This window comes from Sturnira hondurensis, unplaced genomic scaffold (genome assembly GCF_014824575.4).
Source record: "Sturnira hondurensis isolate 20B ecotype Veracruz unplaced genomic scaffold, ASM1482457v3 Scaffold0001872, whole genome shotgun sequence".
NCBI classification, from domain to species: Eukaryota; Metazoa; Chordata; class Mammalia; order Chiroptera; family Phyllostomidae; genus Sturnira; species Sturnira hondurensis.
This window is the reverse complement of record NW_028074503.1, coordinates 10,101,150-10,115,977: the sequence shown is the minus strand read 5'-3', so window position 1 is coordinate 10,115,977 and position 14,828 is coordinate 10,101,150. Positions and strand designations below refer to the sequence as shown.

The window sequence follows — 14,828 nt, the reverse complement described above, 5'->3', positions numbered from 1 at the left end:
CCTCTGTTAGCAAACTTTTTATTCTCAAAAGTGCGCCCATTCAGACCATAAATTACACAATTGTCTCATCTTTGTCTCTCTTACTGCAACCCTATCATACATACTATTCCAAACTTCCCAACTGCATCTAAACCTTATTACCTCCCAAAGGCCCCACCTCCAAATTGAGATTTAAGGATTCTACATAAGAATTTGGAGAGAACACAAACATTTAATCCATAACAATGTATAACTGAATTTTGGCCGACGAGATATCAGGGGAGCCTGGAAAAAACCATCCTCGCTGATAAGAAGAGAAGCGTGTGCAAAGCTCCTCTCCATCTGCTCTGGACACTGTTCAGCAAGGATGCGCCTTTGGGAACGGCTACAGCCATCTGTGACCACGAGGACAAAGATAATAAAATAGCAGAGAAGCCGAACTGACACCATAACATCTCTGAGTTGCAGAAGTGGTTAAATCTGGAGCCACCCCACCTCTGATCCATTTCTTCAGATATTCGATATTTTTATTTAATCCCCTTTTAGTTGGGTTTTGTTACTTATATCTGAGAGTGACTTAGCTGCTATGTCCACTTGGCATGGTTATCATGCACATTAAAAAAAATAATGTGTTTTTATTGCAAATGTCTGACACGTAATAGACACTCAGTAAATAGAATTGTGATGGTATAGCCTCAATTCCAAGACTTGCATTATCCTCATCTTAAAATTTCTGAAATTTGGATTTATTCATTCATGCCTTCCATATGAGCTCCCGCAATATGCTAAGTAATAGAATGTTCTGAGACATTGAGGAGACAGACAACAATAGACCGTGGTAACAGTTGTAAAGAACACTGAAGCAGGGGCAGGCCGGGAGGGAGTAATTTAGGACTCTGAGGAGGCTCTTAGAAGAGGATGTATCTGCGGAGACCTGAATGGAAAGGGGGGCAAGTCAGAGAGCCCCGAGAAGGGGACGGCCAGGCCATGGAGCAGGGACGATTGAGGGTTGATCAAGGTCGGTGCTGGCAGAGGAGAGTGAGTCACTGTCATGGCATCTGGGGTGCCAGTAATCTTTTTTCTTTATCTAGTTGCTGGTTATGGGGTGCTCAGTTTGTCAAAGTCCAGTAATTCAGCACACTTGTGATATGTGTACTTTTCTGTATGTTATACTAAAAAGTTACAAAAATCTGTGTGCATCTTAAGGCTGAGGGCATCTTGGAATCTATGTAATAGTGATGCTACTTGTTTTCTTAAAGCACCTATTCAGTAGTTTGTTTTCATAGTCACTTAATAATGCAGGATGGACTGAAATATTTGCTCTACATCCACTGCACAAAAAAACCCAAGAGAACTGTACTAACATTCTGTTAATTGTGGAACTGTTTATTTGATTTTAAAAAGTTAAGAACTTAACTACTTTTTTCTAAAGTACATAATTTGGATATTCCCTTGGGATTCTGTATCATGTAAAACACATTGTTAATTTAGAAAAGTGGTTCTCAACTGGAGATTTTGCACACCCCCACCCACTCACCGGGGATATCTGGTCATGTCTAGAGACTTTTTTGGTTGTCTGATAAAAGACGGGAGGTGAGAGCCACTGGCATCTAGTGGGTAGAGCCAGAGATGCTGCAGGTCTGCAATGCACAAGGCAGTCCTCCCCACACCCCTCCTCTTTCCAAAGCACTCTCCGGTTCCAGAGGGCAAAGAGCCAAGGCTGAGAAATCCTTATTCAGACCAGGTTTCTCTGATTGGAAACTAATAATGAGGGTCACAAAGGTACTACAACTGCCACAGGACCATAAGGAATAAGGACTTAGGTAAATTTCCAAACGGGAAATCTGTAGGCAATGCAAGTGAAACCAGCAACACCCTCTCTGCCCTCCATTCCCATTCCTCCCCACTCCCCTCAGAGGATTTCCAGCTCTACGTTTTGAGTGGCCTCCTGTAGGGTTGCTGTAAATGACTTTCAGGCATTGGAAGAATGGTTGGACAAGATAATCTCTAGAGTTTTCCCAAGTATGAAATCTTTAGCTCTTTTTTTCTCACAAGGAAGTTGATGAGAGAAAACTCCACGTGCAACAACATTACTTCAAGACTGAACAGGCAAAGTAAGCTTTTAGTCTCTGTATCCAAAGACTGGAAGATGGACTAGACAAATCCTTCAAAAGCATTCCCAATTTACCAATGTTTTAAAAATTAAAAAAATAATTCTACCCTTGAATCCTATGCATCTTGCAACAACTGGCCTCCCTGGTACCTGGCAAGAAAGCAATTTGGTTTTGGAGGAGGCGTGAGGGAAGGTCAAGGGCACTGCAAAAATACAATCAATTAATGCTCTCTTTGTTCTCAAGGTCAGCACCTTTAACTGTTACTTCCTGTTCTGAAGTCACCTAGACCGAGTTTAAAAAGCAGAATCAAGGAGGTCATTCGAGGCAGTGGATGACAGACAGCTCCTCCTGGCTGATATGTCCTTCAGGAGAGAGTCTACAAAATTTCTTATTTTACGCTTAATGTTGTAACTTATTTAGAAAATCTCAGCTTAAAAAATCCACCTTATAGATGATTCACACATAGGTATGATTCACACAGAGATGCCACACTCAACAGCCAAATTAAACAAATACATTTTTGTTTTCACAGCTGCTACTTTAGAAAAAAAACTCAGCCAAGTAAAGCAGCATTTTGACCTTTGTTTTGAATTCTGAATTTGAAGTTTTGATAGCAAAACTACATACTTTTTAGTCTGACTGCAATACATTTTATGATTTATCAAAATCTTTCACCTGCTCTTCAGACGTTTGGGCTAATCTTAATGCAAAAGATGATTTTGGAAGAGTCATACTGACATTAGATTTAAAGAGGAAGATACTTTCTTTGAAAGCATTTATTGCCTCAATGAATTTTAAAATACGGACTTAGCAATGCTGTGCTCCGGCTGAGTAGTTAGATCATGTACTTCTAACTTCAGGCTGAGTTTTGAGCAATCACGAACAGCTTCTACTTTGTCCTTTGGTAGAAGAAACAAAGAAAAATAAACTGAAGGCCTGGAAAAGTCAACATTACTTTATTTAGGGTTGATTTCTTTGGCCCCTAAAACATTTTTTTTAAAAATCAGATAAGTAGTTAATTGGACTTCTAACAAGGAGTTAAAAGTAAGCTTTTCAATATCAAATGTTCTTTTCTCCCAATTAATTAATTTACCAATTAATTTGGTAAATTAACTTCTTAACTCCTAATTAATTTCTAATAGGGACGTTCACAGAGGCACTCAAGCTTAAGTGGCCTTAGAATCATCTGCTTAAAACCCAGGTTGCCGGCCCGACCCGAGGGTTTCTGACTCAGCAAGTCTGGGGCGGCGTAGAAGCAGCTGAATTTCTAACAGGTTTCCTGGTAATGCTGCTGCGGCTGGCCCGGGATCACTTTTGAAAACCGGTGTGTAAAGTCACAGAGTAGCAAAGGAAAGGAAGGAAAGAAGAAAGACTGGCTAATTCACAAACTGAGTAAGGAACACTTAATCAGAGAAATGTGTGACACAATGGATTCTAGATCAGGAAATCCAGTAACTGAGTATAAGTCCCAACCATTACAAGATTTTCCTACCTTTCCAATGAAAATCAACTACAGCAGAATTGCTTTAAATAGTGTTCTCACTTGGTTCATATTGCTTCTTCTAGATTGTTTTACTTGATCCTGAGCATTAAAAAGATTTTTTTAACTTATTGACTTTGGGGGCAGGCATCAGTTTTGTTGTTCCACTTATCCATGCATTCATTGGTTGCTTCTTGTATGCACCCCGACTGGGGACTGAACCCCCAACCTTGGCATATCTGGTTGACGCTCTAACCAACTGAGCTACCCCACCAAGGCTGATCCAGAGCATTTTGGAGGGGAATATCCTACCATTTTATTAGTATGGGTTTTTTTAGGACTCAGGAAAAATATAAGTAAATCTCTATAATTCATCTCACACAATTTGATAGATGAAAGTGATGGTCTGTTTCCACATTTTTGCGGCAACACACTCCTGAAAATTATACTAAAAAAACAGAATGAAGAAAAACAGATTGACATCCCCCTCCACCCAATTTAAGAAACTGAGACTTTGGATTGGCCTTTCACCATTAGATGGCACTGGTTTGTCAAGAAGGCAAACTCAGGAACTCTTAGAAACTGGCCAATAGTTGACTCCCAGGTGGACAATGGAAACTGTCTTTTTCAACTGGCCTCAGCTAAGTGGGTGACACAATTGAACACAGCGAAGATCGATGGCTTTTTTAAAGCAGTACAAATACTTCTGCAGGACTACATCTGCGAAACCAGACAAATCTTAATTTACACCTCTCTTTTCCTTTCCAGCATTCTAACTTGTAGTGAAAGTAAACTGACCATTTAGTCCCAGAGGCTCAAGCCTCACTGACGACAAACCACAGAACACTGCTGTAACAGGAGGTCACAGCGGCTGGTGCCTGTGGAGTGACAAGATGCACGTGCTGTTGGGGGACCTGGGTTCTGTCAGGCTTGGCCCATTAATAACAGTCACTAAATCCAGTGCCTGGCACTCGGCGGGTGTGCAAAAAAAAAAAAAAGTCAGGTTCTCTTCCCTGTCCTCCTCTTCCCTAACTGTAAGCTCCCTGAACACGTGACAAGTTCACGAGCACTGAGAAGACTGGTACAAAGTAAAAAGGCATAGTAGTAACTGATGAATGTATTAAGATCAAACAAACATTTATCACTTAACCGATCTGGGCATTCAATATTTCTTGTGAACAATGGAATTCAGATTACAATTCTAGCTTCTCTAAACAGATACTTTTAAGTTTTTAAAGAACATTTCTATGTTCAATAGTTCATATATAAATGACAGGCAGATCCTGGTCTGAAGGAGCCTAGATTAGTAAGAGACATAAAGTGTACCTATTCTGCTATGATATGAGATAGAAAAACCCACTGTGTGAATGACAGCGGCAGAAACCATTCTGGAGAGCCTGGAAAAGGCAGAAATTACTTCCTGCCAGAGAAATGAGGAGAGGTTCAGGGCAGGAGGTGGCAAGGGGCTTGGCCAAGGCCTTGGGGGGTGGAATCTTTGTCTGTCCGTGTAGGAGGCAGAGGGGAAATCTGGCATCAAAGGCAACTGAGATGTGTCAGAACCTAGAGGCTGAAGGCCCTGAAAAAGAGGTCTTGTAGTTTTGCATCTAGACTATGTGATGGTGGCAAATAAAAATAAAGACAAAAGGTCTGGGCTAGGGATTTTCACTGATGAAAGGAATTAAAAGGAATGGGGAGTCGTTGACAGCTCCTGACTGGGAATACTACACCTTCACAACACTAGACCTTCATAAAGATTTTCTGGCAGTCCTGTGTAAGATGAAGGGCAGAAGACAGGAATAAGCCAGAGGTGTAATGAGGATGGCCAAAGGTACTGGTGCTGAGCTGGCGGGGTGGGAGGAAGGGTCTTTATGGGGCCAGCTCCAGTCTTCGGCAATGCTCTGAGGGGCATGTGGCCCGGGGCCCAGTGGAGAGGAGAAGGGGTAAGAGGACACATGTTAACTCTGAGTGGCTAGAAGGACGTGATCCTCAGAGCACGAACTGTATAAATGTGCCCTTTAGATCCTGGGGGAATCCTCTGGGTAGGGAGGGAAGATAACAGACAAGATGTAGACACCTGTGGCTCCAGGGTAGGCAAGGGTTGCTTGTACCACGTCCTAAGGGCAGCACCTTCTCAACCACTGCCTCCCAGGCATGTCTGATATGTCTCCTTGTGATGTGTGTAGGGCAAATCCCCATCCCGTGCTTTTTTTTTGGGGGGGGGGCACTACTCATCTGACCCTGGTACTCCAGCTTCCTTCACCCCATCACCAAGCTCTGCATATGACAAAAATCTGTCTCAAATTCTACGTTCCCACTACGACAACCTCTTCAATTTCTCCCAAGGAGCCATGCACCTGTGTTTTCAGGCCTAAGCCTGTGCTCTTTTCTCGCCCTAGAACATTCTTCTCCCTACCTCTGTTCATAGCATCTCACCAATTCATAATTATTGTCAGAGCTTGGCAGGGATGCTCAATGCAGGGCTCCCTCTGTGGGCTCAGGGCGCTGCCTGCTGTTTTATCATCACTCTTCCGACCCTCACCCACTTGGGAAGCGGCCATTTGCTTGTTTACTAGACCGTAAGCACCAGGAGGGCTGAACATGTCCAGCTTTTTTGTGGCCTCCCCAGGTCTGTCACAGTGCCTAGCCTCACAGGGAATCACTAAAATAATGGTCATGTGTAGTCAGTGTTTGTAACATTCATTGTTTGGGTGGGCATTACTCATCTTACCATAGACTGTGGGATAAATCCTGGTGTCCCAACTTCCTTCACCCTGTCACCAACCTCTGCATATGGTAAAAATCTCAATCAATTTTTAAAATAACTTGAAATAAAAATAGTGCAATGTCATCTGTGCTACTCATCTGATACTTTAAGATAAACTTCACTAAGAAAATAATCTCTCATTATATATAGAGCATATGTCCGAAAGTGTTATTTGTAAGCCTTTAAAATTTGTGGCATGTTAAAACAGAAAAAAAGCTGTGATTAAGAAATGCTCACGTTAATTTAAAGCCCATTAATGATTTCAATTAGGGTTTGTGATTTTTAGTACAATTTGGCAGCTTTAAAAATACTAATTCCTATTTAATGTATACTTTCTTTTCATGTTAGTATTTGCACACTTCATTCATGCAAAAACTGTTATGCAAAACTTCAATGGGTAATGATCACTCTTAGACCTGTCTCATAATTAAGATTAATGGGAAGTTTCTATCAATACGTATTTCTGGATCTCAGACTTGGGGATTTAAATTTAGCCTACCAGGTATTTCCAATAATCAGGGAGAGTTCAGACCAAAAATGCTCATGTCTTTTTGTAAAACACTTTCTCTAGGTTTACAATGATAGGAACTCCCACTAAGATTTGCCATTTCCAATCACCTATTAATCTTCAAAAACAAAAACAAATGTGAAATTGTGCATTCTAAAATTCCTGGATATAACTGATTATTCTTATAGGCCTCAATATTTATCATCTAATATATACTTGAACTTAGTCTAAAATCTGTTGGGCTGAACCATGGCTCCCCCCAAAAAGTTGGGTCAGTTGAAGTCATACCCCCAGTACTCAGTATGTGACCTTATTAGGAAACAGGGTCTTTGCAGATCCGACCAAACGGAGGTCATTAGTGGGAGCCCATTGTGATCAGCGTCCTTATGAAAAGGGGCTACTGGACAGACTCGGACTTGCACAGAGGGAAGACTACAGGAGGAAACACAGAAAGAATGCCATGCGAGGATTGGGGACAGAGGATTGGAGTGATGCATCCGCAAGGCAAGGAATGCCAAAGAATGCTGGAAAACCACCGAACACTAGGAAGAGACAAGGGAGGGAACCTACATGTGTCAGAGGGAGAATGGCCCTTGCCAACACCTTGGTTTCAGACTTCTAGCATCTAGAACTATAAAGCAACACATTTCTGCTGTTTTAAGCTATTCAATCCTTGGTACTGTGTTTCAGCAGCCCTGGCAAACTAACACACTAGTAGATGTCACTGTTCACAGTACAATTTGCTCTCATTGAATCCTTAAAATGTGGTTTGATTTTAAAGGGCAAGCTTCATTAGTCTCAGGCAGAATTAAGACAAACATAAAACAATCTCTTCCTTGAGTGCCCTCTTTAGCAGCCTGGTGAAGCCTACAGACCCTTTCTCAGAATGCTTTTAAATTTATACAATAGTACTTAAAGAGCCACTGGATTATGAATGAATCCAATTATGTTGAAATACTTCTCAGAATTTAAAAAACCTACCATAGTTGTGATACAGTGATATCATTCACTCATTAGCAACATATTATCTAATAAGAGCTAGTGGAAAGTCTGTTAGTGACAAGAATAAATGGTATTTTGAGTGAGATAACTATAGTACGATGTGAATTCTACTGTGACAAAGTCACAGGCACTGCTAATGCTATCGCAGTGTCTTTCCTACACTTATAAGTTAAAGAAATGCTAGTTTTAGTTACAGGTTAGTGAAAACAGGTATGTAATCTATTCCCAGCCCCGTCTAAGGATGCTCTGAATTTTCTGTGTCGACCATTTAGGAGTTGGTAGATCCCAGGTAGAGAACTCAGGAAAAGAGTCTCTACCTTTACTCACGAAATTATCTTTTTTTTACATTTAGACAGAAGTAGTCTGTATGGCTGTGTTAGGTATATGCGTATCACTCAACATCTTCTGGTGTGCTTTTCTGAACTGCAGAGGGAAGCCGAACCCACACATCAGATTCACTTGCAGCTAAGGTTCTGAACATGATTTGGGGTCAGCCAATCAGAACTTCCGTGAGCGTGAAAGGAGGAAGTGAAGCAGAAGCCATGTGTCTGCTGTTTTTGCTAGCAAGCTTGGATGTGGATATAGTTGGATTTTTGAGGCAGTCTTATTATGGCGCTTGTGTCTACCATTAGATTCATGGGTGCCAGGAGGCAGGGTACAGGTATATTTAGTTGGTATGGTTCCTGGCAGTTGTGGCATGGTCCTGGGAGCTGGCAGCGACAGTATCCTAATCACAGCAGCTCCCGTTCTGTGAGAGTGGCAGTGTTTCCGGTTCACAGGAGAGGGAGCCCCTCCCTGAGTTCTCGGGTCCTGCTGGGTGGCTTTGAGGTCATTACTGATAGCACACACCACAGTCTGTTTCCGCGATCCTCCCTATACTTATGTAATCAATGTAACGTCCTGAAATAAATCTCTTCTTGCTCCAACTAGCTAGAATGAACTGTTATCTGCAGCTGAACTCTGACCCATACAGACTACAATTTATATTCCCTTCTATAAAAGACCTGTTTCCTTAAGAAGCAGTTCTGTCAGATGAGTTGACTATACAGATGTCCCTTGACTTACAATGGTTCAGCCTAACAATGGTGCAAATGTGATAAACATTCAGCAGACATCATCCTTCAAATTCTGAATTTTGATCTTTTCCAGGGCTAGCAATGTGTGATAGATACTCTCTTGTGATGCTGGGCAGCAGCTGAGAGCTGCATCTCCTGGTTAGCCATATGACCACAAAGGCAAACAACCAATACTCTACAGTGTACAGTCATGCCCATATATTGATGTTGTGGTCAACAATGGACCACATATATATGATAGCAGTTTTATGTGATTATACTGGGTTGTAGGCAAAAAGGTTGTTTGCCATGTTGAAAGAAAGGGCTGATGCCGATTTTGAATTTATCATGAGCTCTGGGTGGTTTAAACAGGAGAGGCTCAGCATGCTGTCCGCCTTCATTGTGACCACACACACAAGCGCACACACACTTGTGTGCGCAGACTCACTTCCCTTCCCGCCATTTCCCTTTCTTTCTTTCCTCCCAGTCCTGTTCCTCCCTCTCTCCTCCCAATCCCTTTCACTACGTCTCATCTCAGGCTTAGTTCTCTGGGTCTCTTTGGGTCTTTCCTCTTCTTCCTCCCTACCGCTCCTGATGTCTACTTCCGTCCAGAATCATCTCCCTAGCAGCACTCCTGACGCCCAAAGAACACATTCACATACTTTTTTTATACTGTACCCCTTTAGATACACAAAAACCATTCTGTCCAGAATTCTGCTCTGCTTCGGCTAGTTATAATCACTTCTTAAGGAGCGATTATTGCCAAATTACAATAAAAATATTAAATTGCTAAAGCGAAAAACATACTTATTTTAGCCCTACCTGGTGTGGCCCAGTGGATTGAGCACCAGCCTGCAAACCAAAGGGTTTGCAGTTCCATTCCCAGTCAGGGCACAGGCCTGGCTTGAGGGCCAGGTCCCCAGCTGGGGGCACGTGAGGGGCAACCACACACTGCTGTTTCTCTCCCTCTCTTTCTCCCTCCCTTTCCCTCTCTCTAAAAATAAATAAATAAAATCTTTTTAAAAGTATGCTTATTTTAAAATACCAACACTGTGAACTTTAAGTTAAAACTATCTTTGTGTGGGTGATTTTAAAAACATGGCTTAAACAAAAAGTTTATTAAACAAAAAAAGTACATTTAAGGCTTTTTTTTTTTTGCAGTCTAGTAATACAGGTATTTCTGCGGTTTCTCCGGTTCAGTGACGGGCACCGGTGCACCTGGGGAGGCGTAGAAAACATGAGCGAACCTGGAAAAAGGCACGTCTGCTGCCTCTATTTGCCTCCATGTTTCCCCAGAAGACTCCAAACAAAGCCACAGATCTCCAGGGAAGGGGTTCCCCGCTCCTGGGCCCGCTACAGCCGCAGATCATTGATAGAAAAAGGCACAGGGCTTTGGGTATGGCAAGAACTGAAATGTGGAAAGGTTCCAATCCACCCAACTCAGCCCCAGCAGTTTTCCCGAAGCCCCAGGGTTCGAGCTCGCCGTTGCCTGCCCAGCCCTTTCCCACCTCCAGGCTCAAAGAAAGCAAGCCGGGCGGGTGGGGATGACTCCAGCGGCAGCAGGCGGGTCGGGACACGAGCCTGGCGCCCGCCGATGCCCTGGCCTGCCCGGGCTCCGCGTTCCGGTTGGCACACTTACCAGAAGAAGCAGCAGGACGCCCTCCGCGTTCCCCGCCATCGCGCCCACGTCTCCGCCGCGCCCTCGCCTCCGGCCGCCCGATCGGCTCCGCGCCACCGCCCGAGCTGGGTCCCAGCGAACCCGCGCTCGGCTCCTCCCCAGCGCCTGCAGCCCTCTCCCCGCCCCGCCTCCCCTCGCCCGCGGCGCCCGCGCGGTTGCCCGGGGGGGAGGTTCCAAGTGTGGGTACCCCAGGAAAACCGAGCCTGGGTCGTGGGAGCTGCCGTCGCTGGGGTGGGCAATCGGCAGAGGAAGAAGGCTCGCGGTGACTCCCGCCCCCTGTCGTACACGCACCTGGGACCGTGACGTCCCCGTTTGGGGACTTTGCGTGATAGGCCCCGCCCCGCCGTACTCTTTTTCCCAATCCCCTCCTCCCAGGAGGGTGGACCGGACTCTGGGCACCCAGGCAGGGCTCGGCGGGCGACCTCACTTTCTGCGGTGGAGAGCGGCGGTGCCCCGCGAACTGGCCTGGCCGCCGGAGGCAGCGAAAGGCCCAGGGCTTTGTGAATGTGCTCGGGCCCAGAGCTCAGGTGGTGCGAAGAAAGACGAGTGACGTGGGGACCTGCGTCCTCACTGCATACGTCGTGCGTGGGGCCCACCCTCAGGTAGCAGAAGTTCTGGAGCAGGATTTCAGGTGGCTATCTCCGCGAAAGGTTTTCACCTTGTTCCCCAAGGATCCTGAACTGCATCCTACAGGTTTGCAGTTTCTCCCGGAGGGAGAAATTTATCAGAAAAATTACAGAGGATCTAAACGCACAGTTCTGTGACCCCTTTAAAGTAGACTCGATTAGGACAAAACTGGAAAGGTATTAAGGGGAAAGAAAGGTACACTCTTCGATATGATTTACAAAATCTCTTACACAGAGCATAACTAGAGGTCGAAATCCTTGTTCCAATAGTTACTAGCTGTGTGACCTGGGCAATCTTTCCGTGGCCCACTTTCCAGATCTGACAAATTGAATTGATAGCTCTCAACATGGGGCTCTCCTAAAAATTAAATCAGAAAATCTCTGCGAAGCATTCTGCAGTGTGCAATGCATAAGGGTGTCAGTATAACGATAATTAGTATTGCAAAAGTAAATGTGAACTTCAACTTTTAAAAAACAAAAACACTAGCATCAGCGCCAGATTAGGAAATTTATAAGAAAGGTTAACTACTGATGTTGGAGTAATGGCACAACCCATTAAAGTTTACAGGGTTGATTTGCTACTAGAAAAATTTAGCCAAAATAGCAGCGTTCCTTCTGTGATCAAAGGTGCTTTCATCTCCCCTCCCCCAGGATCTCCTACCCTTCTCTCTCTAGTCTGGTTCTTCCCCAGCCATCAAGGACCAGCCCCTCTTTCAGCTGAGAGAACCACATTCTCCTCTGTTGGTTTAGGACTTAGCTCCTGAGTGACTGCATTGGCAATGAAGTTAGCTGAGGACTTAGTGTCTAGGAAGAGTGTGTGCTTAGCTTACCATTCTGTTTCCAGTGCCTAGAACAGTGTTGAGGGCCAAGGGTACAGAGTTCAATCTGCAGGGAAGTACGTCGTCTAGTTTCCCTTCCTTCCTCCTGAGCCAGACATGGGTGGCAGCACACTTTGGTGATAATTCTCATTCCCCATCATGCTGGGAAAACTAGTTTAACCAGGCAGGCTTTTTCTAAACACTTTCACAAATCATTCTGGGAAACTATACATAAGTCCCATCTGAAATTAATGCTCTTGCAAGTGAATCTTATAGGCAAGTATTTATGCCTCATGATCAAGACTTTGACTTCTGTTTAACAATCAAGATAATTGCGGGTTCCAGAACGAGAAATAGGTAACGCGAATTTTATTTCTGTTGGGTTATTCAGCTTCCTTAGAGGCTGTCAAAGTCAGTTTCAGGATAGCATACCTTCTATGAGCCATTTATTCCACCTTTGAGAGACGGTGTCCCTATAGGCACCATCCAGTGCCATAGTGTTTCATTCTTGAATTAGTTTCTCTTTAAAAATTCTGGAACTTCTGACACAGTGAGTTGAAGAGACTTGTCGAAAGTCAAATGATTCACAGCTAGTGCTCTGGCTCCTGACTTTTCTACTCGGATGAGAGCAAATCTGCTTCTTAAATCCCTGTGCACAAAAATATGTGGCTGTTACCAACAAAGGATTAATTATTGCTTTAACACAAATGGAAGTGTTAGCAAGATATGAAAGATTTAACTGACAGGTTTTCCCTTTAAATTACATAAACATTATGGTAAATGCGCTTTTCTTAAGAAACATACTTACAAGGCAGGAGTTCAAAATATATTATGTGCAAATAGTTGGCTTTAACATCTACATGTATCAAAAATATCCACCTGAGTTGTATTTCCTAGAATACTTTGCTGAATTCATACATGCATGTGGGTGAGAATAAGCTTCAAGTGATTAGCTTATTAGTATCATCTCCGAATATTATCTCAAACATACAAATTTTGTAAAAAATGTTTTCACCAAGACCAACAAAAATTAATGTGTTTCCTATCTACCGTCATGGCCTCCTTACTCCCAGTTCCAGCATTTATAAATCAACATTTCTTGGGTAATGATTTGATAGAGGGCTGATATTGGATTCCACTGAAAATCCCAGGGAGTATACGTATTAGAATTAATGTCAAAGAGTTAGAACTAAATCTGGTTGCTACCCTATGGAACACCCTAAAAGCAAATGATGGAAATGTGTGGCTGTTAAAATACAAAAAAAAATGTTTATTGAGGTCTGGACGCTTACTCATAGGAAGTTGATTGATAAAGCGTGTGTGGACACAGAATAATCCTGAACTATCTCTAGGCGACATGAGAAGGGCAATGAGAGGAGGACCCTGTTTTCACTCATGTATTCCTTCATTTATTCAACATTAAGGTTGTTCCTGCTCAACAAATATTTAATTTTTGTTTTGTTGGGCATGCAAACATAAATAAGTGTTTCTTAATTCAAAGAAATAAAAATAGATCTTTATGAAACAAATCTTACATTATGAAATAATATATCTTTAGCTACTTGTAAACTATTATACATGCAGTGGTAGAAATATATGCGGGATATAATGTAATCAGGAGAAAGGGGGTCCCAGACCCACACTTTGAACCATGAGATTAGAGAAAGTTTTTTTGTGGGGATAGGGGGTGGGGTGGAGTGGTGAGCTGATTCTTCAGAGAAGAATAATTGTGAAGGAGACATTGAACTTGCCAGGGCAGAGCAAGTCAAAGCATAGATACTGTTGGTCGGTCAAGAGTCAGGGGTTTCAGATTCATCCGTGAATAAAAAAAATTTTTAAAGCACTACTTTCACCTTACTGACACTGGAAGGGAAGTCAGAAGTAAAAGTGGTTTGTGTGTATGTGTGTGAAAAATTGAATTTGAGGTATTACAGTGATTTTAATTAGAAAAGACTAGTAAGTAGTTTGAATTGAGAAGAACACAATTTTGCAGATTGAGGTAGGAGGCAGAAACAGTCACCTAATTTTCTATTTTTCTTGTTCTTTCTCAAGTCATTTCTTATTGTCTGCCTACCTTTTAAATGCACAGGCCTTTTGAGTTTTTTTCCTCCTTTTCTTCTTACTTGGTACCAAGCACGAATCTGTAGTCACTCCCATGGGGCAAATCTATCACCAGTTTCTCTCCCAATCCTCAAACATGGAACAGTACCATTTGGGTGTTTCACAGGGACCTCAAACAACCATTATAATGTCCTAGGGATATCAAACTTGTCATACTAACAGAAAAGATTTCTCTACCCCTCCACGCCTCTCCAGCGAAATCTTCCTACTTCCTCATAGGCCCTGTCAATTCTGTCACTCAAGCCAGGAGCTTGAGAGCCACCTTCAATTCCCTTTCCCCACACTCTCCATACCCAGTCACCCACCCATTTCCTCCATTCCCTCCCCTCTGTGGCCCTGTCAGAGTGACTCACACACCTGCCTACTAGCAGTCACACTGTGGCATGCGGTCCTTTCATCCACGTCTGCTACTCCACCCATCCCTCTTTCTCCAGAGTGTTAGTACTTTGCAAGCAGAGGTCACATCACATTCATAATAGGCCCAGCCTCTTATATCAAACACATGTTAGATGTCCCATAAACATTTGTTGAAACAAGCCCACATGCTGGAAGGAATTAAATGTAAATAAAAAGTAGTATTGTAAGGAAGGGTGTGTGGAATATCCACTGTGGATGGTACATTAGAAGTGGGTCTGGTCAGAGTACCTGTGTCAGTTTGTACATGTGTGCTTTCTCCAACCACA

The 14,828-nt window shown here is 43.2% G+C and overlaps 1 protein-coding gene across 1 annotated transcript in view; it reads right to left on the bottom strand.

Moving 5' to 3' along the window:
* Window positions 1–10,930, bottom strand: part of DSG2 (desmoglein 2) — a 37,907-nt gene extending 26,977 nt beyond the window's left edge. The window contains exon 1 of the mRNA XM_037032462.1: window positions 10,542–10,930. Coding sequence (XP_036888357.1) covers window positions 10,542–10,580 — 39 coding nt within the window. The 5' untranslated portion in view covers window positions 10,581–10,930. The remainder of the gene's footprint in view (window positions 1–10,541) is intronic.
* Between the last annotated feature and the right edge of the window lie 3,898 nt (window positions 10,931–14,828).